This window comes from Neodiprion pinetum, chromosome 4 (assembly GCF_021155775.2).
Source record: "Neodiprion pinetum isolate iyNeoPine1 chromosome 4, iyNeoPine1.2, whole genome shotgun sequence".
Taxonomy (NCBI): Eukaryota; Metazoa; Arthropoda; class Insecta; order Hymenoptera; family Diprionidae; genus Neodiprion; species Neodiprion pinetum.
The window spans coordinates 22,699,930-22,723,909 of NC_060235.2; the positions used below are offsets into that span (position 1 = coordinate 22,699,930).

Consider the following 23,980-nt stretch of genomic DNA (forward strand, 5'->3'; position numbering starts at 1 on the left):
ATCTTTCAGCCATTTTACTTTCTTAGCTCACTAATGATATTTAATCAGTTTTTTCTTTTGCTTTGCGGTTTCATTCTTCGTGTGAACGGGGAATTGGTCACTATCTTGTGCGAGAGAAAAAACTTTAGTTAACAAAAAAAATCTCACAAGAAATGAATATTATTCAACTGTTACTTTATCTATACATATTATATTCGCCCATGAAATACAATAGGTACTTCTTACGGATAACAAATATTGTTCACAAATAAATTTAAAGAAAAAGAAATTAAAGCAAAACACGAAGAAACGTAAAATATTATTAAATAAAGAATCACTATATTATTGCAATTATTACAATTATATAAATTGATAATAATTATATAACGATACCTAAACTACCTATTATACATACATACCTATAACAATTGTATATTACTACAAAATAAATGTTGCCTTTTGTCACAATATTGGTTATTGGAATGAACAATACATATTTGAACTATGTATTATAATAACAACAACAACAACAACAACAATAATAATAATAATTACTCACAAATAATTTATTGTACGAATATGATAATATAAAATGTAACGACAGATTCATGTTATCAATTTTTGTGATGTGTTGCATTTCAGCCTTCCTCCTTCTTTTTCTTCATTCCAGTATCTTGAGATATATAAGCGTTGCGTTGCGATTTCATTTGGTTTCCTTTTATTCTTATTGTTAGTTTATCTCGCGCTTGAAATTACCAAAATTTTTACATTGAGATTTTAGGTGACGGCGTAATTGTTAGAATATCGTATTCGAATTTCTCATTCCCACTCCCTGCAATCTAATTCATCTATTATGACCGCCTTTTCTTTCACCTAACCGCGCTTATGCACTTATTCCACTTATTCCAACTGCTCTCGTCATCTCAAGTTCTTCCTGTTTTCGGTATTCGATCTAGTTTTTACGGAGCGAGTAGCGATGCAGATACCAGCCTGCAAGCCAGTCTGTCTCACCGTTCGTAGAGATTGCAAGTTCGCGTTGTCCAGCCTTAGTTTTCCTTGGCCGCACATGCTAGATTGCGAAAGAATTCCCGACGGTATAACTACACTCTGTTAATATTTTAATCTATGAAATATCGTCACAGAAATATGCGCTAGGAATATTTGACAACTTCCGTCAACCCTTGCTGATCTACGCTCTGCGTGCAGTCAATTACGGACGAGATTTTAACGTCGGCTGATCAAGTATCGGCATCGATACCGTCTCTCTAGCCATTGATCCAAGATTCCCCAGCAGTGGACCGCGTTGCAGCTGGTGCAAGCACCTTAGCCGATAATACCAGTTCGAGGGAACAACCTGCACCATCATCAGTACCCATCTCACTTCGTTCAAACGTCTGACGTCAAAATGGTAATTTATTTTACTACCAGTTGAAGTGATGTCACAATGATGAATAGTATTACCACGGATGACATTTGGAAAGCACGCAACGACTGTAAAGCTTGAAGTGATTGACTAATTAATTAATTATTCATCTTGTCTTAATTTAAAATAATTTCAGATAACCTGCTAACGTTCTGGATCGAACCGTCTAGATTTCGCTACCTGGAACAGCCAATAGTGTTTTTGGCTCTCTGCTTACAACCTGTTTTTGATCGCTTGCACGATTCGGGGCGCGGTTGGACCGGAAAATTTGAGCTGCGCCACTCAAGAGACCGGACCCAGCTACGTTCCGGTATTTTACCACATTTATTTATTTATCTTGATTCTTTTGCAAACGAAAGAAAAAATGAATCCTGCAATACTGTAAAAGGCCCCAATGCTTTTGAAATTTCTCTAATAATTATCATCGTTTACCAATGGGATGTTGCAAACAATGATTCTTGCCATTCAAGCATTTCTTGGCCCTCGCGAGCAGTGCCTGGTGGGCTGTTTTGTGCGGATGCTGATGGTTACTCAGCGCGAAAAACAACAAGAAACGCGATAAACGACTCTTGACGATTCTCGCTGACATTCAATTATCTTATTATAGTTTGCTATCGCGAAGCGTAAAGATTAACCCACTTTTTAAACAATCTAAAGTGAATTCTTTTCCCAAGAAGAATGAATTTTTTTTTTTTTTGCGGAAAATTGTTGAATTTTTCTCTTTTTGTGGAATTTTCTTGATTTAACTAGAAGCTATACTATTGAGAAGTAAAAATTTTTTTGGTTTCTTTGTTTCAGATGGAAATTGCGACCTGCACCTTTCCCGCCGCACGACAAATGCATACTCGAGACGCCTCGGTGAAATGCTTGTACCAGGCATAATATGACATGTATCCTAATGAAAAAATTCGAGAAGACTGTTGAAATACATAACAATAAACCCTGGAAGTTTCGTTTTAATCGGATATTTCTTTCCTTCCCCAAAAAATCCTCGAAAATACCGATTTTTTGAAGCCTCTAAAGAAGGCTCCCCCCTGAAGCTCACTGTTTTTTTGTGCAAAACATTTTTCGTCTGAGATTCGATTTGTATGATCGTTATCCGACTGAGTAGACCCCCAGGAACTCAAAAAATGCACGAAAAGAGCCTGGGATCAACAGCGAAGAAGTTACAAAGGAAGGAGCACAAGCTGAAAAATATCAAAAACACAGGTTCTGGTTTTTCACTGTGACTTCTGATCCGTTGCTCGCATCGCATTGGGACTGCGCCCGATCGATTCCTCAAAATTACGTCAATATAGTGCATGAACGAATTTATTCCAGCACTTTTCAAAATCGCCAAATTTTTCGCAAAAAATAATAAGGGGTTAGCCTTGCTGTTTTTTTGAGCGAAAAACTTTTAGTCTCCGATTCGATTTGTATGACCCTTTCCTGATTGAACGGACCCCCAGGAACTCAGAAAACGCAGCGAAAAGAGCGTCGGATCAACGGGAGAGAAAATATGAAGGAAAAAAAAGCACCTGCTAAAATATGTCGAAAACAATGGTTCTCATTTTTTGGCTGTAACTTTTTATCCGCTGCTCGCAGCGTATCGGGACTGCGCTTAATCGATTTGTCTCGCAAAATTGCGTCCGAATAGTGCCAGAAAAAATTTATTCCAGCACTTTTCAAATATTAATCCTCACGTAATATTTTTGATGTGTTCTGATAATGAAAATATTTATTGCTATTCCAGGTACAACCCGAGGTGGTTATCGGTGGTTGTTCGAGGTGGTTGGCGATTGTTGGAGGTGGTCGGAGGTGGACGAGGAGGAGGAGGAACTGAACTGAGTCTCAAAGCCCTGTTGACATAAAAGCAGCTATTCGATAGAAATTATAGATTATAGTTTACACAGCCCATTGCATGATATTTCATTATAAGTACATATGTTGCAATGTATTTAGGAATAATTTATCAAATATACAGAAGTCATGTGCAAATAATAAATGAATTGATTCGACCGCAGTTTGATGTATTCATTAGAGCTTTAACAATAAATTTAAGCTTTGTTACTTCTTTTATTTTATTATGGATAATCGAAAACATTTCCGACTAATCGTGCTGTGGAAGCATGGGGATTAAACCAAATGTAGCAAAAGATTAGAAACAGTGTATGTAGAGTACGGGTATTTTTCTAATAATGCAAATAGAATAGAATACCACGCCTTGCGAATTAGCTTTCCAGTCAGAGATGAATGATGAATTTTAAGGACTGCATTATCGTTGTTGAATACTCTATGCCTCATGGGAAAAGAAAATCTGTAACGACAAACTTGATGCACCGGATCATCGTCGACTTAAACTTTTGAAATGTCCTACCATTTCCGAACACCTCCAACCATTCTATTTACCTATATTACCAGATTAGCTATGATATGAAAAGAGAAGAATTATTCATTTCGAAATGGGATTCTATTCGACGCGCGCTCGATGTATTCCATGACATTAGTATTCATAATTATTCCAACAACTTTTCATTTGCTCTCTCGATCTCGAATTTTCATAGGCATAGAATCGAAACGTTGTTTTAGCTGGTCGCAAGTGAAGTATCTGCGTTGGGTGGAGGAGCAGAATTGTTTTTCGAAAAGTATTCGGATGGAAAAAAATTCAGAGTAACTGTAATACATCACGAATGCGTTAATTTTGAACGAGATGAAACGGATGCTTCGTATATGAGACAGTATTTAACGCTGCGTAGTGATTTAAAGACCTAAAAAGTTGATAGGGAGAGAAAGAACGAAGCTTCTTAACACTTCGAGTGTATTTCAACACACATTTGAAAGGTACGAGCAAAATTTTTCATCGTCCAACTGTCGCAGAACGACAGCGTTATTAACCGAGCCGTTCACTGAAGAATATATCCTCAGTCAACGGCTGACCATCGAAGGGCCTGGCCGCTTGAGTCTGGAATCGGCAGGAGAGATGAAGTGTGTATTTCTTGTATGAAACGTGAAAACTAAAAGCATTATACATCATATCATATCATCAAACATCATACATCATACATCGTACATCATACATCATCATACATAGTATCAAAGTTCGAAACCATAGTTTGGATGTCGGACGTTCAGAAAGCGACGTCACCAATTCAAAATCAGCTAGCCGAATTTCTCAGTCGGGAAACAACCGCGCAGTAGAGCGGACGTATGAGAGTCGCGCTCCGCAAATTTCGAGTATCGGGTTCTCAACCTCCCGGATCCCGCCCTTCGGCTCCGCTACGTATTTCGAGTACCGGGTTCTCAACCTCCCGGATCCCGCCCTTCGGCTCCGCTACGTATTTCGAGTACCGGGTTCTCAACCTCCCGGATCACGCGCTTCGGGTCCGCTACGCGGTGAAACTCGACTTCCAGGATAAGCGCTCCGTGGTTCCTGGTTCATGTTTACAATAAATTATTTCAATTCGTTTTTCGCGCAACCCCAAATTCGGTAGCTGTCAGTCCGCTAATAAAATTTCTCGACTTCCAGGATAAGCGCTCCGTGGTTCCTGGTTCATGTTTACAATAAATTATTTCAATTCGTTTTTCGCGCAACCCCAAATTCGGTAGCTGTCAGTCCGTTAATAAAATTTCTCGACTTCCAGGATAAGCGCTCCGTGGTTCCTGGTTCATGTTTACAATAAATTATTTCAATTCGTTTTTCGCGCAACCCCAAATTCGGTAGCTGTCAGTCCGCTAATAAAATTTCTCGACTTCCAGGATAAGCGCTCCGTGGTTCCTGGTTCATGTTTACAATAAATTATTTCAATTCGTTTTTCGCGCAACCCCAAATTCGGTAGCTGTCAGTCCGTTAATAAAATTTCTCGACTTCCAGGATAAGCGCTCCGTGGTTCCTGGTTCATGTTTACAATAAATTATTTCAATTCGTTTTTCGCGCAACCCCAAATTCGGTAGCTGTCAGTCCGTTAATAAAATTTCTCGACTTCCAGGATAAGCGCTCCGTGGTTCCTGGTTCATGTTTACAATAAATTATTTCAATTCGTTTTTCGCGCAACCCCAAATTCGGTAGCTGTCAGTCCGCTAATAAAATTTCTCGACTTCCAGGATAAGCGCTCCGTGGTTCCTGGTTCATGTTTACAATAAATTATTTCAATTCGTTTTTCGCGCAACCCCAAATTCGGTAGCTGTCAGTCCGTTAATAAAATTTCTCGACTTCCAGGATAAGCGCTCCGTGGTTCCTGGTTCATGTTTACAATAAATTATTTCAATTCGTTTTTCGCGCAACCCCAAATTCGGTAGCTGTCAGTCCGCTAATAAAATTTCTCGACTTCCAGGATAAGCGCTCCGTGGTTCCTGGTTCATGTTTACAATAAATTATTTCAATTCGTTTTTCGCGCAACCCCAAATTCGGTAGCTGTCAGTCCGTTAATAAAATTTCTCGACTTCCAGGATAAGCGCTCCGTGGTTCCTGGTTCACGTTTACAATAAATTATTTCAATTCGTTTTTCGCGCAACCCCAAATTCGGTAGCTGTCAGTCCGTTAATAAAATTTCTCGACTTCCAGGATAAGCGCTCCGTGGTTCCTGGTTCATGTTTACAATAAATTATTTCAATTCGTTTTTCGCGCAACCCCAAATTCGGTAGCTGTCAGTCCGCTAATAAAATTTCTCGACTTCCAGGATAAGCGCTCCGTGGTTCCTGGTTCATGTTTACAATAAATTATTTCAATTCGTTTTTCGCGCAACCCCAAATTCGGTAGCTGTCAGTCCGCTAATAAAATTTCTATAACTTTATATTCTTCTCGTAATCTTTTTGGTCAAATATGTCGATAAAAAAATTATATTGAACCTTACACATTATTTTTGATTTGTTCTCATGCTGAAAATATTTATTAGTATTCGAGGTATAACTCGAGGTGGTTGGCGGTGGTCGTTGGGGGTGGTTGAAGATGGTCGGCGGTGGACGAGGAGGAGGATAAGGAGGACGAGGATTTGTGCTCGGTGAGTAAAACACTTTTATAATATTTCATGGCAATTGTAATTATATTTTATTTGAAATATTTCAAACTAGTAATGTTTACAATAAATTATTTCAATTCATTTTTCGTGCAAGCACATATTCAGTAGCTATGAATAATCTTATACAATTTGTTATATTATTAATTAATTAATTAATATTCTTATAATATTTGATGGCAATTGTAATTATATTTCATCTGAAATATTACAAACTTGTCACGTTTACAATAAATTATTTCAATTCATTTTTCGTGCAAGCACATATTCAGTAGCTATGAATAATCTTCTACAATTTATTATATTATTAATTAATTAATTAATATTCTTATAACATTTAATGGCAATTGTAATTATATTTCATCTGAAATATTACAAACTTGTCACGTTTACAATAAATTATTTCAATTCATTTTTCGTGCAAGCACATATTCAGTAGCTACGAATAATCTTGTACAATTTATTATATAAAAATTATTATATTATATATATATATATTATATATATTATAAAATATTATACTAAAAATATTCATTACTATTCCAGGTATTACCCGAGGTGGTCGGAGGTGGACGAGGAGGAGGACGAGCTGGACGAGGAGGAGGACCAGGTGGACGAGGAGGAGGACGAGGTGGACGAGGAGGAGACGGGGTGGGTCGTGGGAGAGGACCTCTCCTCTCCTCCGAGGAGGGGAGGGGGAGGGGCAGGGAAGGGGGAGAGGTGGGCGGGGAGGGGTGCGGGAAGGGAAGGGAAGGGGAGAGGTGGGTGGCGGGGAGGGGGATGGGGAGGGGGAGGGGCGGGGGAGTGGGAAGGCGGGAGGGCGGGAGGGAGGGAGGGAGGGAGGGAGGGAGGGCGGGCGGGCGGGGGGGGAGGGAGGGAGGGAGGGAGAGAGTGGAGGACGGATGTCGATGCGAGCCTGTTAGAGTTAATAGAGCAGTACACCCCCCCCCCCCTCTCGCGCCCTCCCTCCCTCCCTCCCGCCCTCCCTCCCTCCCTCCCACCCACCCTCCCTCCCTCCCTCCCTCCCTCCCACTCCCCCGCCCCTCCCCCTCCCCATCCCCCTCCCCGCCACCCACCTCTCCCCTTCCCTTCCCTTCCCGCACCCCTCCCCGCCCACCTCTCCCCCTTCCCTGCCCCTCCCCCTCCCCTCCTCGGAGGAGAGGAGAGGTCCTCTCCCACGACCCACCCCGTCTCCTCCTCGTCCACCTCGTCCTCCTCCTCGTCCACCTGGTCCTCCTCCTCGTCCAGCTCGTCCTCCTCCTCGTCCACCTCCGACCACCTCGGGTAATACCTGGAATAGTAATGAATATTTTTAGTATAATATTTTATAATATATATAATATATATATATATATAATATAATAATTTTTATATAATAAATTGTACAAGATTATTCGTAGCTACTGAATATGTGCTTGCACGAAAAATGAATTGAAATAATTTATTGTAAACGTGACAAGTTTGTAATATTTCAGATGAAATATAATTACAATTGCCATTAAATGTTATAAGAATATTAATTAATTAATTAATAATATAATAAATTGTAGAAGATTATTCATAGCTACTGAATATGTGCTTGCACGAAAAATGAATTGAAATAATTTATTGTAAACGTGACAAGTTTGTAATATTTCAGATGAAATATAATTACAATTGCCATCAAATATTATAAGAATATTAATTAATTAATTAATAATATAACAAATTGTATAAGATTATTCATAGCTACTGAATATGTGCTTGCACGAAAAATGAATTGAAATAATTTATTGTAAACATTACTAGTTTGAAATATTTCAAATAAAATATAATTACAATTGCCATGAAATATTATAAAAGTGTTTTACTCACCGAGCACAAATCCTCGTCCTCCTTATCCTCCTCCTCGTCCACCGCCGACCATCTTCAACCACCCCCAACGACCACCGCCAACCACCTCGAGTTATACCTCGAATACTAATAAATATTTTCAGCATGAGAACAAATCAAAAATAATGTGTAAGGTTCAATATAATTTTTTTATCGACATATTTGACCAAAAAGATTACGAGAAGAATATAAAGTTATAGAAATTTTATTAGCGGACTGACAGCTACCGAATTTGGGGTTGCGCGAAAAACGAATTGAAATAATTTATTGTAAACATGAACCAGGAACCACGGAGCGCTTATCCTGGAAGTCGAGAAATTTTATTAGCGGACTGACAGCTACCGAATTTGGGGTTGCGCGAAAAACGAATTGAAATAATTTATTGTAAACATGAACCAGGAACCACGGAGCGCTTATCCTGGAAGTCGAGAAATTTTATTAACGGACTGACAGCTACCGAATTTGGGGTTGCGCGAAAAACGAATTGAAATAATTTATTGTAAACATGAACCAGGAACCACGGAGCGCTTATCCTGGAAGTCGAGAAATTTTATTAACGGACTGACAGCTACCGAATTTGGGGTTGCGCGAAAAACGAATTGAAATAATTTATTGTAAACATGAACCAGGAACCACGGAGCGCTTATCCTGGAAGTCGAGAAATTTTATTAGCGGACTGACAGCTACCGAATTTGGGGTTGCGCGAAAAACGAATTGAAATAATTTATTGTAAACATGAACCAGGAACCACGGAGCGCTTATCCTGGAAGTCGAGAAATTTTATTAGCGGACTGACAGCTACCGAATTTGGGGTTGCGCGAAAAACGAATTGAAATAATTTATTGTAAACATGAACCAGGAACCACGGAGCGCTTATCGTGGAAGTCGAGAAATTTTATTAACGGACTGACAGCTACCGAATTTGGGGTTGCGCGAAAAACGAATTGAAATAATTTATTGTAAACATGAACCAGGAACCACGGAGCGCTTATCCTGGAAGTCGAGTTTCACCGCGTAGCGGACCCGAAGCGCGTGATCCGGGAGGTTGAGAACCCGGTACTCGAAATACGTAGCGGAGCCGAAGGGCGGGATCCGGGAGGTTGAGAACCCGATACTCGAAATTTGCGGAGCGCGACTCTCATACGTCCGCTCTACTGCGCGGTTGTTTCCCGACTGAGAAATTCGGCTAGCTGATTTTGAATTGGTGACGTCGCTTTCTGAACGTCCGACATCCAAACTATGGTTTCGAACTTTGATACTATGTATGATGATGTATGATGTACGATGTATGATGTATGATGTTTGATGATATGATATGATGTATAATGCTTTTAGTTTTCACGTTTCATACAAGAAATACACACTTCATCTCTCCTGCCGATTCCAGACTCAAGCGGCCAGGCCCTTCGATGGTCAGCCGTTGACTGAGGATATATTCTTCAGTGAACGGCTCGGCTAATAACGCTGTCGTTCTGCGACAGTTGGACGATGAAAAATTTTGCTCGTACCTTTCAAATGTGTGTTGAAATACACTCGAAGTGTTAAGAAGCTTCGTTCTTTCTCTCCCTATCAACTTTTTAGGTCTTTAAATCACTACGCAGCGTTAAATACTGTCTCATATACGAAGCATCCGTTTCATCTCGTTCAAAATTAACGCATTCGTGATGTATTACAGTTACTCTGAATTTTTTTCCATCCGAATACTTTTCGAAAAACAATTCTGCTCCTCCACCCAACGCAGATACTTCACTTGCGACCAGCTAAAACAACGTTTCGATTCTATGCCTATGAAAATTCGAGATCGAGAGAGCAAATGAAAAGTTGTTGGAATAATTATGAATACTAATGTCATGGAATACATCGAGCGCGCGTCGAATAGAATCCCATTTCGAAATGAATAATTCTTCTCTTTTCATATCATAGCTAATCTGGTAATATAGGTAAATAGAATGGTTGGAGGTGTTCGGAAATGGTAGGACATTTCAAAAGTTTAAGTCGACGATGATCCGGTGCATCAAGTTTGTCGTTACAGATTTTCTTTTCCCATGAGGCATAGAGTATTCAACAACGATAATGCAGTCCTTAAAATTCATCATTCATCTCTGACTGGAAAGCTAATTCGCAAGGCGTGGTATTCTATTCTATTTGCATTATTAGAAAAATACCCGTACTCTACATACACTGTTTCTAATCTTTTGCTACATTTGGTTTAATCCCCATGCTTCCACAGCACGATTAGTCGGAAATGTTTTCGATTATCCATAATAAAATAAAAGAAGTAACAAAGCTTAAATTTATTGTTAAAGCTCTAATGAATACATCAAACTGCGGTCGAATCAATTCATTTATTATTTGCACATGACTTCTGTATATTTGATAAATTATTCCTAAATACATTGCAACATATGTATTTATAATGAAATATCATGCAATGGGCTGTGTAAACTATAATCTATAATTTCTATCGAATAGCTGCTTTTATGTCAACAGGGCTTTGAGACTCAGTTCAGTTCCTCTTCTTCCTTGTCCACCTCCGACCACCTCCATCAATCGCCAACCACCTCGAACAACCACCGATAACCACCTCGGGTTGTACCTGGAATAGCAATAAATATTTTCAGTATCAGAACACATCAAAAATATTACGTGAGGATTAATATTTGAAAAGTGCTGGAATAAATTTTTTCTCGCACTATTCGGACGCAATTTTGCGAGACAAATCGATTAAGCGCAGTTCCGATACGCTGCGAGCAGCGGATAAAAAGTTACAACCAAAAAACCAGAACCTCAGATTTTGACATTTTTCAGCAGGCGCATTTTCCTTCGTAACTTCTTTCCTGTTGATCCCACGCTCTTTTCGCTGCGTTCTCTGAGTTCCTGGGGATCCAATAAGTCAGGAAAGGGTCATACAAATCGAATCTGAGACCAAAAATTTTCGGTCGAAAAATCAAGAAAAAGCAAGGCTAACCCCTTTGCATTTTTGGCGAAAATTTTCGCGATTTTCAAAAGTGCTGGAATAAATTAATTGTGGCACTATTTCGACGTAATTTTGCGAGAGAAATCGATTGGGCACAGTCCCAATACGCTGCGATCGACGCATCGAAAGTTACAGCCAAAAAACGATGACCTGTGTTTTCGACATTTTTCAGCATGTGCTTCTTTCCTCGTATCTTCTCTCCCGTTGATCTCTCCCGTATAAGAACACATCAAAAACATTACGTAAGGATTCATATAATCACAGGTTTTGTTTTTTGGCTGTAACTTTTGATTCGCTGCTCGCAGCGTATCGGGACTGCGCTTAATTGATTCGTCGCGCAAAATTACGTCTGATTAGTGGCAGAAAGAATTCATTTCAGCACTTTTCAAAATTGCGAAAATTTTCGCCAAAAATGGAAAGGGGTTAGCCTTACTTCTTTCTTCATTTTTGGAGCCAAAAATTTGTGGTCTCAGATTCGACTTGTGACCCTTTCCTGACTAATTGGATCCCCAGGAACTCAGAGAATGCAGCGAAAAGAGCGTGAAATCAACAGGAAAGAAGTTACGAAGGAAAAAGCACCTGCTGAAAAATGTCGAAAACACAGATTCTGGATTTTTGGCTGTAATTTCTGATCAGCTGCTCGCAGCGTATCGGGACTGCGCTTAAATGATTTGTCTCGCAAAATTACGTCGGAATAATGCCAGAACGAATTTATTCCAGCTTCTTTCAAAATCGCGAAAAATGTCGCCAAAAATGCAAATCACCCCACTACCTCATGACCCCATCACCCCACCACCCCATCACCCCACTACGCCATCACCCCACTACGCCATCACCCCATCACCTCACCATGCGACTACCTTTCATCACCTCGGACTACCTCCAACCACCGCCAACCACCTCCAACAACCACCCATAACCACCTCAAGTTATACCTTGAATAGTTATTAATATTTTCAGCATAAGAACACATCAAAAATATTGTGTAAGGATTGGTATAATCAATTAATTAATTAATAATATAACAAATTTTATCAGCGCATTTATAGCTACTGAATTTGTGCTTGCGCGAAAAATGAATTGAAATAATTTATTGTAAACAGGACAAGTTTGAAAAATTTTAGATGAAATATAATTACAATTGCCATTGAATAATATAAAAACGTTTAACTCATTGAGCACAAATCCTCGTCCTCCTCGTCCTCTCCTTGAAGTCGAGTTTCGCTAGGTAGCGGACCTGGAGTGCAGGAACGATGGAGCGCTTGTCCCGAAAGTCGAGTTTCTCCAGGTAGTGAACCTTGAGCGCAGAAACTACGCAGCGCTTGTACTGAAAGTCGAGTTTCACCAGGTAGTGGACCTGTAGCGTAGAAACTACAGAGCGCTTGTCCTGGAACTCGAGTTGCACCAGGAAGCGGACCCGGAGCGCAGGATCTAGAACCCCGTACTCGAAATTTCCGGAGCGCGATTTTCATACGTCCGCTCTACTGCGCGGTTGTTTCCAGACTGAGGAATTCGGTTAGCTGATTTCCGTCTATATGTATAGATCGATGGCGTTAGGAGAAAAAAAATGTTGAGTGACGTCACTTTCTGAACATCCGAACATTCAAACTTTCGTTTCGAATTTTAATACTATGTACGATGTATGATCTATGCTGTATGATATGATGTATAATGATTTAAGTTTTTACATTTCAGACACGAAATACGCACTTTATCTTTCCTGCCTGATTTTAGACTCAAGCGTCTAGGCCCTTCGATGGTCAGCCATTGACTAAAGATATATCCTTCCGTTAACGGGTTAGCTAATAACGCTGCCGTTCTGCAACAGTTGGATGATAAAAATTTTTGGTCCCACCTTTCAAATGTGCGTTAAAATACACTCGAAGTTTTAAGAAGCTTCGTTCTATCTCTCCCTATCAAAAAAAAATAAATAAAAATCACCGGTAATCACCTGTTTAGGTCTTCAAATCAGGACACTGCGTTAAATACTGTCTCATATACGGAGCATCCATTTCATTTCGATCAAAATTAGCGCATTCGTGATGTATTACAGTTACTCTGAATTTTTTTCCATACGAACACTTCTCGAAAAACAACTTTGCTTCTCTACCCAACGTAGAGTGTTCACTTGCGACTAGCTAAAATAGCGTTTCGGTTCTATGCCTACGAAAATTCAAGATCGAGAGAGCAAATGAAAAGTTGTTGGAATAATTATGAATATTAATGTTATGGAATACATCTAGCGCGTGTCAAATAGAATTCCATTTCGAAATGAATAATTCTTCTGTTTTCGTATTATAGCCGATTATTGTAGATAATCTAGTTTGTCTCCTGGAAAATTATGTAATTTATGGTATGCATCATGTATTAATCGTAAATGGATCATATATATTAATATCGTACTAGGACAGCATATACATGTGTACTGTTTGGTCTCTGCATCATTATTACATCAGATATAAATATGTATACATTCTTCTCTCAGGTACCTATACTTTATTAAATCACTGTTTTGCTACGAATTTAGGAAGAAATTTATTCTCATTAATAATTTCTTGTATCGCTGACAAGTCGGTAAGTCCACAGAGGCTAAGTACTGGCTTGGGGTTACCGTTGCGAAGACTGTGTTACTCGGAAGGTGAATGCAGCCAACATCGTGTCGAGATCGGTAATTCTCTGATGTTCTGCAATAAGTTCTCAACTCTACCATTGGAATATCTCAGGGAGCGCAAGCGCATGACGATTTTCGGTTGTCACACCAAAGCCCATTAGGGGCAACTGTCCTTATATTTTTCAGTCAACGTAGGTGTTTGGAGGTGGTTGGCGGCGATCGGCGAAGGTCGAGGAGGGCAAGGAGGACGAAGGTGGCCGGAGGTGGTTGGAGGTACTGAGAAATCGTAGGAGGTGGTAGACGCTAGTAGGAGGTGGTAGAGGGTGGTAGAAGGTGACCGGAGATGGTAGGAGGTGTTCGGAAATGGTAGGCGGTGGTAGGAGGTGGTAGAAACTGGTAGGAGGAGTTAGAGGGTGTTTGGAGGTGATAAGAGGTCGTAGGAGGTGGTTGGTGGTGGCAAGAGGTGGTAGGAGGTGTTTGGAAATGGTAGGCGATGATAGGAGGTGTTCGGTGGTGGTAGGAGGTTGTAGAAGCTGGTAGGAGCTGTTAGAGGGTGGTTGGAGGTGGTAAGAGGTCGTAGGAGGTGGTTGGGGGTGGTTGGCGGTGAACGTGGTTACACTTCTTCCCACGGGAATGATCGAGCTGATCGACATTTCTACATCGCAGTCGACAAGTAGTCTTACGTACTTATTTTATACCGACTCAATCTCAAGCTTCCATACCGACACTACTTTGTCTGCTACGAATGTCGGTGCGAGTCCGTTCGGTAGAGTCGACGGAGCAGAACCCTCCTACGCTCCCAGGCCCACCTGCGCCAACTTGCCCGCCGAAAACTGGTCACAAAGATTTACTCAGGGGTATCCGTCTTTATGTTCTTCAGTCAACATGATAGACGAGCGGGCTGGCCTATCTGTATTAGCCTATGGATGCACTACTGACACATTTTCACGGGCCGTTGTTCGCTGTCGCATGGTCACGCTGCTTGGTCTCGCGGTATTTTACTGCCCGTGAAAATCCAGCCGATGTGCTTGCCAATATAATGGTTCTTCCGAAAGTCACCGATTAGAGTGAGAACGCAGGCCCGAGCTGCTGCTCTCTGTCTCTTATTACGGTTTCATCTTGGTGCACAGCGCGCAGCCTATCTCTTCAAATCTATGGTACTTATATACCATAGTACAATTCGTTTGTGAACATTGACTTAAGTAACTGCTGTCACCATGACCTCAGTGTACAATTAGTGTACAATTCGCTTGTGAACACTGACTGAAGTAACCGCAGTTACCGTAGCCTAAGACCGGTTCAACTATACAAAGATTCAAGATGGGAATTGTGTGTTGCCAAAATCTTCTGGTGATATCCACTGTTGAGAAGATATCTGATAAATATTGATAAAGTGACACAAAATCAGCTGGGTTATTAGCATAACATTCTAAATAATTAACTGTGATCATGGATAGAGACGAAATATTGCGTCACGTTTGCGAAGTAATGACAAGGGTTTACGTATATTCGTATAAAGGTGTGTTTCGTAACCTTCTAAAAATTTATGTTTGACGTTGCTCTGATATGACGTTAGCTTTCAATCTTACATCAATTCTAGACGAACTTAATGATTCCGAAGACGAGTGTTACCTTTCGGCGACGGAGGACGGGGTGCCAATCCGAAAACTCTTCATCGGCAATTTGGCACAAAGAGTTAGTACACGTTTTAGCATTTTTAATTCCATTGTATGTATGCACATGCTATGTAACGTTGCAACATGCATATATTTATATCAAAGGTCGCTTGTAGGGTAAGTACCATATTGTTCCAAATATAAGCCGAGGATTTTTGTTGTGGTTAGTGATTGATAGCATCGGTTAAAGGTACCGTCTAATACGCGGAGTCGTCCTACAGTCTGAACAATACGGTAAACTGTACATTGAATTCAAGAATTTTGAAATAATATACAAAGGGAAAGAGCAAATTGATTTCATTGCCTTAAGATTTTTAATTTTCAATTAATCTTAGTAACATAATCTCCAATAATATATTTGATCCGATGAAAAGAACGCATAGTATTTTTCTAAGTGTGGAGGTTGCATCTAAATGCACGATTAAGCGACTTCACAAACGTCAAGCAGTACATAGGAGTTAGTCAGCTAATATAATGTTATACTGACAATATTTTATACATTACTTTACAGACTACTGTAAAAGATCTGCAGAATGTCTTTTCAAAATATGGCAAAGTTGACAGCTGCTACCTCAAACGAAACAGTGGAAAAAGTAATTACGCTTTCGTTACATTCAGCACCGTTGACGATGCCATGAAGTAAGTTTCTCAAGTCTTTTTTTATTCTAAATTTTAAGAAATTATTATGTATCATTTTAGTAAGTTAATTCTGATATGTATTGTAAGGAACCATCATTTTCAAAGCTGAGATTACCGCCAATGTGGTGGTGAGTGGTTATATCAGAAACTGCTGCAAATGAGTCAATGATCTACAAAAGTTCTATTGATTTTTATGAAGAATCTACTTGAATGAACCGTTATTTAACATTTCTGACAGATCTTTGCAGATTAAACTAGTTTGATCGTAAAAATTTATGTTTGCTAGAACTACTATCTATGATAGTAGGAAGTGGAATTTTATCATCAGCAATTTTTGATGATAATCTGAATTTGAAAAAAAAAACGGATGGTTTTGTTAACCCCAAAAATTCTACTTTTTAGAAAATAATTATCATGTAACGATATTTACAATTTTCCTTACCCATGCAAAGTTAATCCACACTGATTTCTTCAGCACAGCATAATGTTTATGAAAGTTTTTTGTTGCACCTTTCAGAGCCAGACGAGATGGCAGTCGGAAAGAAATTCATTTACACAATCGAGATCTAAGAGTCATGCCAGCTGACTCATGGCATCAGCCAGATAGTGTCGAAAACCAACGAAAAGTTGCAGCTAGAAAAGATAAAACACAGCAACACACAGAAACCAATGACTGTCTCTTCCAACCATACATACCAACTAAAGATTCATTAGAAGATGATGCTCCAATACATAAATTAAACGATGACTGCCTAATCCATGTGTTTCTTCACCTGCCAATTACTGATAGAGTAAGAATTGAGAGAGGTATTTCTTCACATTTCTCACCACTTTTTGACTTAATGTACCGTATTATTCCAAATATAAGTCGAAGTTCTTCGTCGTTGACAGTACCCGCTGAAATCATCCTCATCTTATACGCAGACCTGTATTATTTGTGTGTTACTAAAAAACAACACCCTCAAATACTGTCTCAGAATTGAAGGATGTTTTATATGCAGGGTTGGCTTATACTTGGAACAATACAGTATATACCTATTTAGTATCGTAACAATGACAGCACACATTCCTATCATATCGTGTGTCCCAAATTCACTGTAACATGTTTAGAGCATTTAAAACTTGCAAAAATTTACTGTAAAAGTTATCTATAAAATCTATTGCAACTTGTAATTCAAATATACGGGATCATCATACGCTCTTCTTGAATAACAGGCTAGATTGAAAACAAGTATGCCGTAAATTAGCATCAATTTTGCAGAACCTTATCATAGCGTCCATCATTTATATAAGTTTAGAGAAAAAACAAAGACAAAATACATTTTTCCCTGTCGGACATCATAATTCTTAGACTTTCCTTGAATTATGAAAATCCTTGACTATTCCTGCTTTTCCCAGTCAGCCGCCTCCCTGGCTTTTCTGTATTTCACAGACGCATCTTTTTATTTCTGGTAACATATTGTACATTCTTCAAGGAAATGATGATCAAAGAATATTCAGGTATCTCACTAGTTGAAATTATGCTTCGAGATACAATATTTAGAGGTTGATCAGGCGTTTCAGTAACTTTTGGAATCCAAAAAACTAATAACTTTTGGAATGAAAATCTATATTCCAATCTCATTATATCACATAGTGGTTCTGGAGTGAACATTACTATTCGGTATCACATCGGTATCACATCTGAGTTGCATTCCTTATTCCTTGATTTTTTCATTGTAGTTTGCAAGCGGTGGCATGCTGTGAGCCTAGAATCTTGGCGAGCAGTGAAAAGATTAGATTTATCACTATCTGCTTGGGGGTATATTCCGGGTAAAAAGGATCCAAGCATCGATACTCCAACTTTACGCAAAGTGCTATTACGATGTGGTCATTTCTTGAATCACATTGATTTGTCCCAAATATCGCACAGACTACGTCAAAGTACACTGACTATCATTGGCAAGTTCTGCCCTAATCTACAAACTATAGATACTACGTCACTGAATGTTTCATCAGCAGGCATCGACTCGTTGACTCAAAATTGTGGAGATATAAGAAAACTGGTTCTAGGATCGTGCACAAGTTCGTGCGACAATGATTTGATCAAATTGTTTTCTAAAAATAAAAAATTAAAGTCTCTCAAAATAGTCCAAAATTCTTTACTCACCGGCAAATGCTTGGTGCACCTACCGGCTGATGGAATTGAAGAAATTTCTTTGGCTCAGTGCAATGCTGTCTCATCATGTAGTTTTTCCAACGTAAGTTCTTTAATTTTTACTTAGTAGTTAAAAGGGCGGTTGAAAGTTCGTTAATAGTATCAATGATTTCTCAAGTACAAATTTTAACAAGATGATTAAATAGGTATAATCTATAAAGCCACATACACCCAATATTCATCTTTTTACATAACATTTTTTTCAAAACAGTATTACTATGTGAGGAAATATTACTTTGTCCTGAATGTCATTTGATCGGATTCACATTTGGTAAAGATTTTTAAAATATTAAGACATAAAAGCAAAAATTATTGAGTTTTATTCACCCCTGGATGGAATATAACTCGTTCTCAAATACATATAATAAACCATACCTTTAATGATGGAATTATTTTTGTCCTCTTGTTATCAGGCCATTGCCAAGTTCTCCAACCTGAGTTCGTTGTCGCTCAACAGATGTGTAAGTCTTTGCGATTATGCAATTTGGGCAATTGCTTCTCGTGTGGACAGCTTAAAGGACCTCGAACTGTGGGGGTACTTTCCGTTACTGACTACAAATGCAATGTCACACGTGGCTAACCTGGTTAATCTGGAAAGGTTGAATGTTGGATGGAATCCTGTAGTAACAAATAACTTCCTCCTAGCTGTTGCTGCTCAGTGCGTGTTACTCAAACGCATTGACTTAACTGGTAAGATGAGTGAACGATTTGTTGAAAATTCTCTTTTAGGTTTGTTTCATCATCAATTAAGAACCTTCCAACTGAATATTGTTATGTTGACACAGGCTGTAACACTGTAACGGATGAGGGTATTGCTGCAATCGCATCGCTACCCAAGTTAAATGAATTGTTGATAAGCTATATGGGGCACGTGTCTGATGATGCCCTACCTCACATGCAACAGTTGAAACATCTTGAATGTCGAGGGTGTCCTCGTCTTACCGATTCTGGCACATCGGCTCTGATTCAAGTCTGCCCACAACTTGAACTGCTTGACTTATCGGGATGTGATTGCATTACAAACTCAACTTTAGAAGTAGCTGTTAAAGCTACTAAGGTGCGAACAAACAACTCGATACTCAAAATTATAGTCGGAGGCACTGGCACCAATCTTGATGAGTTGATTGAGATATCTCCATTGTTACAAATCGTAAATGTTGATCTGTCTCATACTCATATGAGGCCCGACTTTGATCATGGTCGCTACTTTCCTTCGGAGGATGATGATAGCGACAAAGACGATTTTTTTTTTGATTTAGCAGACGATAGAAATGCTTGGGATGATCAGAACGATGAGTTCTTTGATGACTGCGATATCTGAGGAGAAGAGAAAATTAGTTAAAACTGTTGAGTATAGCAAGTTTCTAAACATGTTCTACTTACGTAAAGTGTAGAGGCAAAATGTAGACAGCTGAATAGTTCGAACATTCTGCACTACGCAAAATTATTCAATTAATTTCGCTAGTGTTATAATTAACCGTTTTTTGTAGCAAAATTTACTACTATAACGGTGAAATAGACGAGCGCGAATACGATTTGTGTCTTCAAGTGTGCTTAAGTTACGTGCATTATTCCCATTTACATAGTTATATTATTTCAAACACAATTATAGCAAATTGTACTAAAAGAAGTGTACTACCTGGCCGTCTATACAATCAATATTCCAATCTTGACAACTTTAAATTTCTTCATGTACAGGAATACCTATTCAATGGAATTTTTACAACAATGTTGATACAAATTTTGAAAACTATTTCTTCAGTCGCATTACCTGTTTGTCACATGTCAGTGATTACATAAATGAAAATTGTCCAAAATTTTATATACCTCATTTTCGTTCTCATACACTGTAAAGTGACATTCTAATATATTACACTCCGATAAACAAGTTGATTTCTTAATAGTCTTCAACAACATTCTAGAAATTCTATATGTAAAGCCAATTTGATTCATAACTTAAGTTTGTATTATACTCGACTCTGACAGTTGTTTATTTGAGTTCACAAACTTGGTGGTAATAACAGAAGATTCATAATTAATATTGTCATTTTTCTTACATGTATATTTCTGAGTGCGACTTATTTTTATTACTACGAGAAAAAAAATTTATGAATAAAAGAGATTCACTATACTAGATGTGGGTTATTTTATTTCTAAAATTAAAATCTATTACATAAATATTTTCATTTCGTTTTGTGCATTAGTAATGCATTAAAATCGGTGTTTCGGAATATCGTGTAAATAACGAGTAACAATTGTGTGTAACACTTATTAATTTTTATTATTTAATGCATACAGAATATCACGAACGTAAAATTAATATAATTTATTTTCTTCCGACTGACATCAATAAAAATATACACCTATTTCAACTTCTCATAAATATCTTCACCTCCTCTCTTTTCTTTTCTTAAATCCTTAAATAATGACTGATTTTTGGGCCGAATTGACAGTTGGTTTATGTATCAAAAGCTGTAACTCTACTAAACTTGGGCTACAAAAAAAAACGTTTGACGTCAACCCAGTCAAACTGGAAGAATCTTAAATATGGTGTGTTAATATTCGTACATGAGACAGTCCAATAATAATAGTCAGTGAAAAGTGTGATTCTGAAAATCCAAAGGATAGCTAAATAGGAAACACTGATAGAAAATGGTTAAGGTTGTTACCAATTTACAGTGCCAATAAATGTTTACTATTCAATAACTTAAGGTGACTTAATCACGAGTACAAATTTCATTTTTTCACAATAAACACATCTAATTAATAATAATGTGTTTATTATGTAGAAAGCATTAGAAATGGGACCATTGGAGCTTGAAATTTCCCCATTTATTTAACACGTAAATTTCAATTTTTTTCAGTTATCTATAGCAACGCGGCATTTTACGATATTCAATTGGCAATAGGTGGAAATTACAGAGGAATCTGCTCTTTAAAAGCACCTATAGCCAATCTATGTTTTATGAACCGCTTCGCCAGTAAAAAATCTTAGCCAATAAAGCTCTACGGCTTTGGCTTAGATGACCTTTTTTGTAGATAATTGAATTTCATATAAAGAAATTCAATACAATTTTGCTGTGAAGTTAGTGGTTTAAGAGAAAAATGAAAAAAAGCATGAAATTAGAGAAAAAATCGGCTTTAAAATTTTTTACTGGCGAGGCGGTTCATAAAACGGTGCTTTTAAAGAGCAAAGATTTCTTTGTAATTTCCACCTATTGCCAATTGAATATCGTAAAATGCCGCGTTGCTATAGATAATTGAAAAAAAATATTAAAATATACGTGTTAAATAAATGGGGAAATTTCAAATTCATTTAACGAGTACTTAGAATTAAAATTAAGAGCTCATCTTTGGTGAGAATTCTTTTTTGGATGTTTAGAGTGATATTCCGTGAATGGATCGTAAAAAAAAAAATAGTTGTCTCAAACGAAGCACCCTAGTATACATATAAACTCGGGTATTCGAGTCAAGAGATTTGGAGTGAACACCTTGGATGCAATGCAGCTATCAAATAAATGATTTGAACTGGTGTTCAGAATGTACAAAATAATGGGTATATGCCCATAATAGGGGACATAGTGTCATATATTTGTTACAAGTCACTAAAATCAAGTTTTATTTTCCAGAAAATTCACAAGTTATCAATATAGTAATTCGTAGCATTGTCCTTAATGAACTTATGCCTTTGTTACGAATATTTACTTAGGTTGATTCGATGGCAGGAGAATATGATACATGATATTTATTGTGTTTGTGTGGTAAGTTTTGTATATTCCAATAATCAACATACTATCGTTGGAAATTTAATCAACTTCTACATAGTTGTGGACATTGCATTGAAAAAATCCAAAGGTGAATCTACACGAAAGGTTCGGTTTGATGCCAAGAACTTAACTACCGTAACACTAAGTACATTAAAAAAAAAAAAAAATAATTTTCGTCATTCGTAATTAAGTGAAACAAAAAGTATTCGTTATGGCCAAAAAACGACTGTTATTATTTGGATATATATTAGCGTTTCGTAATTTACATGAACCAAAACAAAAAAAAGAATTTAGCATAATGTCGGTCCGTCGTACTGTTCGTCAGACACTTGATTATCTTCAGGGTATAGTAGGTTAAGATAAGAACTTGTCAAGTTTGGTCCGATCTGACTTTTGGTTAATCTAAGAATGAGTCACTTGTGGTGACACCATGTGCTGAATTAGATCCAAAATGGATGGTTGCCATCTCGGTCAGTATCCTAATACACTTTGAAAAATTTTTATCTCTATTCTCAACCGTTTTGGAGACCATTGAGAAACTATTATTGAATTCACGATAAGTAATGACTTATTTGATGATATTAAATTGCGTTTTCGAATATTATTTCTGAAATCGATTTCTCACAGATGAGTTTCATTGTCCTGTACATGGAACGTAACATGGTGCAAATCTCACGCTAGATAGTTTTTATTGATATAACAAGTTTCATTCAATTTAATATTAAACGTCCTATCAATATTGTATATTTCTTTGATTTTCGATAGAAAAATTTTAGTAACTAAGTGATGTAAAAGCCATGGGCAAGCGTGTTTACTATTTACTTAATTCTACTTTCTATCAAAAAAGTTTTACAATAACTTGATAACAAAACTTTAATAACTTTTGCATTAATTCCCAGAATCATGTGAATGACTGAATTGACAAGTGAGCACACTAATCACACTAATTTTAGGCAAAATAGAGGCAAGTGTAACTGTTATACCAATCCCACCCCATCACTGGTTTGAATCACGTGCTTGAGCACGAGACCGCATCAATTTCAATGTGTTATCAGTATTCTCGAAACGTGCTCTTTCTTCTTATTTTCCTGAATCCCAGCATCGCGTCACCACTTTTTTCATTTCATAATATCGTCGGGTTAGTGGAATACAGAGTCACGTCGTTTTCATATTAGAAAAAGAGACACACAGATTTTGAAGTTCAAGAAAGTGACACGTCAGTTTTAAGTTTCAAAAATGTGACACCTCGGCGGGTTTGAAGTAAAAAACAGGACAACTCGCTTTTAAACTTGTAAAAGGGGACAGGTCGTTTCGATTTTCACCTTCAAAACCAAGGTGGCTCTTTACTCCACCATCCCGACGATATGCTATGATATATTCAGTGGTAAGAAAGGCACACCACAACCTCTGAGATATAAACAGTTTTCTGATAGTTGAGTAAGTGATAAAAATTTGATTTACACGTAACAATATATTGTTGACTGTATTTTGTTAACACAAAATATTATATTTGTTATAAGTACCACTGGTATTATAGTTTTTAATATGTATACGAAGGAATAAACAATTAATTTACAATAATTATCTAAACATGTCGCGTATACATTGCACATGATTTATAGTCTTAAGCTAAGCAAAGCGAGACAACTGGGAATACTTTTTTTACAAATATAAAACACATTGCGACTGTAAGAATGATTTAAATCCAGTTTAATTATACGAATCGTTTCAAAAACAGTTGCATGCAATTTTCAAAATTGGATCTATCTATGAATTGGCGTCATAATGTCCCAACTGCAGGGGTAGGCTTTTCGGGGTTGCTTTTAGTTGCGATTATTAAACATACTT

The 23,980-nt window shown here is 37.9% G+C and overlaps 1 protein-coding gene and 1 long non-coding RNA gene across 3 annotated transcripts; both read left to right on the plus strand.

Annotated features, from left to right (window-relative positions):
* Nucleotides 1-658: 658 nt before the first annotated feature.
* Nucleotides 659-2,350, plus strand: LOC124216551 (uncharacterized). Its single transcript, XR_006882630.2, has 3 exons — nucleotides 659-1,387; nucleotides 1,539-1,712; nucleotides 2,201-2,350. It is a non-coding gene; the product is annotated as an uncharacterized lncRNA (long non-coding RNA).
* A 12,666-nt stretch (nucleotides 2,351-15,016) lies between these two features.
* LOC124217152 (putative RNA-binding protein EEED8.10) lies at nucleotides 15,017-23,353 on the plus strand. 2 transcript variants are annotated; one of them, XM_046622489.2, is made up of 7 exons: nucleotides 15,017-15,372; nucleotides 15,454-15,548; nucleotides 16,041-16,168; nucleotides 16,686-16,975; nucleotides 17,891-18,408; nucleotides 18,779-19,055; nucleotides 19,151-23,353. In XM_046622489.2, the coding sequence occupies exons 1-7, from the start codon at nucleotides 15,303-15,305 to the stop codon at nucleotides 19,684-19,686; spliced, it is 1,914 nt and encodes a 637-aa protein (XP_046478445.1). In that variant the 5' UTR covers nucleotides 15,017-15,302; the 3' UTR covers nucleotides 19,687-23,353. The 2 variants fall into 2 exon arrangements, with proteins under 2 accessions (XP_046478445.1, XP_068991608.1); XM_069135507.1 differs by lacking the exon at nucleotides 17,891-18,408 and having other exon boundaries at nucleotides 16,686-16,959.
* The last annotated feature ends 627 nt before the right edge of the window (nucleotides 23,354-23,980 follow it).

What these genes read in the sequence shown, in the direction of transcription:
- LOC124217152 (XM_046622489.2), top strand. Translation starts at nt 15,303, where the DNA reads ATGGATAGAGACGAAATATTGCGTCACGTTTGCGAAGTAATGACAAGG. An exon ending in TCGGCAATTTGGCACAAAGA is followed by an intron (nt 15,549 to 16,040) that starts GTTAGTACACGT and finishes ATTACTTTACAG; the next exon opens with ACTACTGTAAAAGATCTGCA. An exon ending in CATCATGTAGTTTTTCCAAC is followed by an intron (nt 18,409 to 18,778) that starts GTAAGTTCTTTA and finishes TCTTGTTATCAG; the next exon opens with GCCATTGCCAAGTTCTCCAA.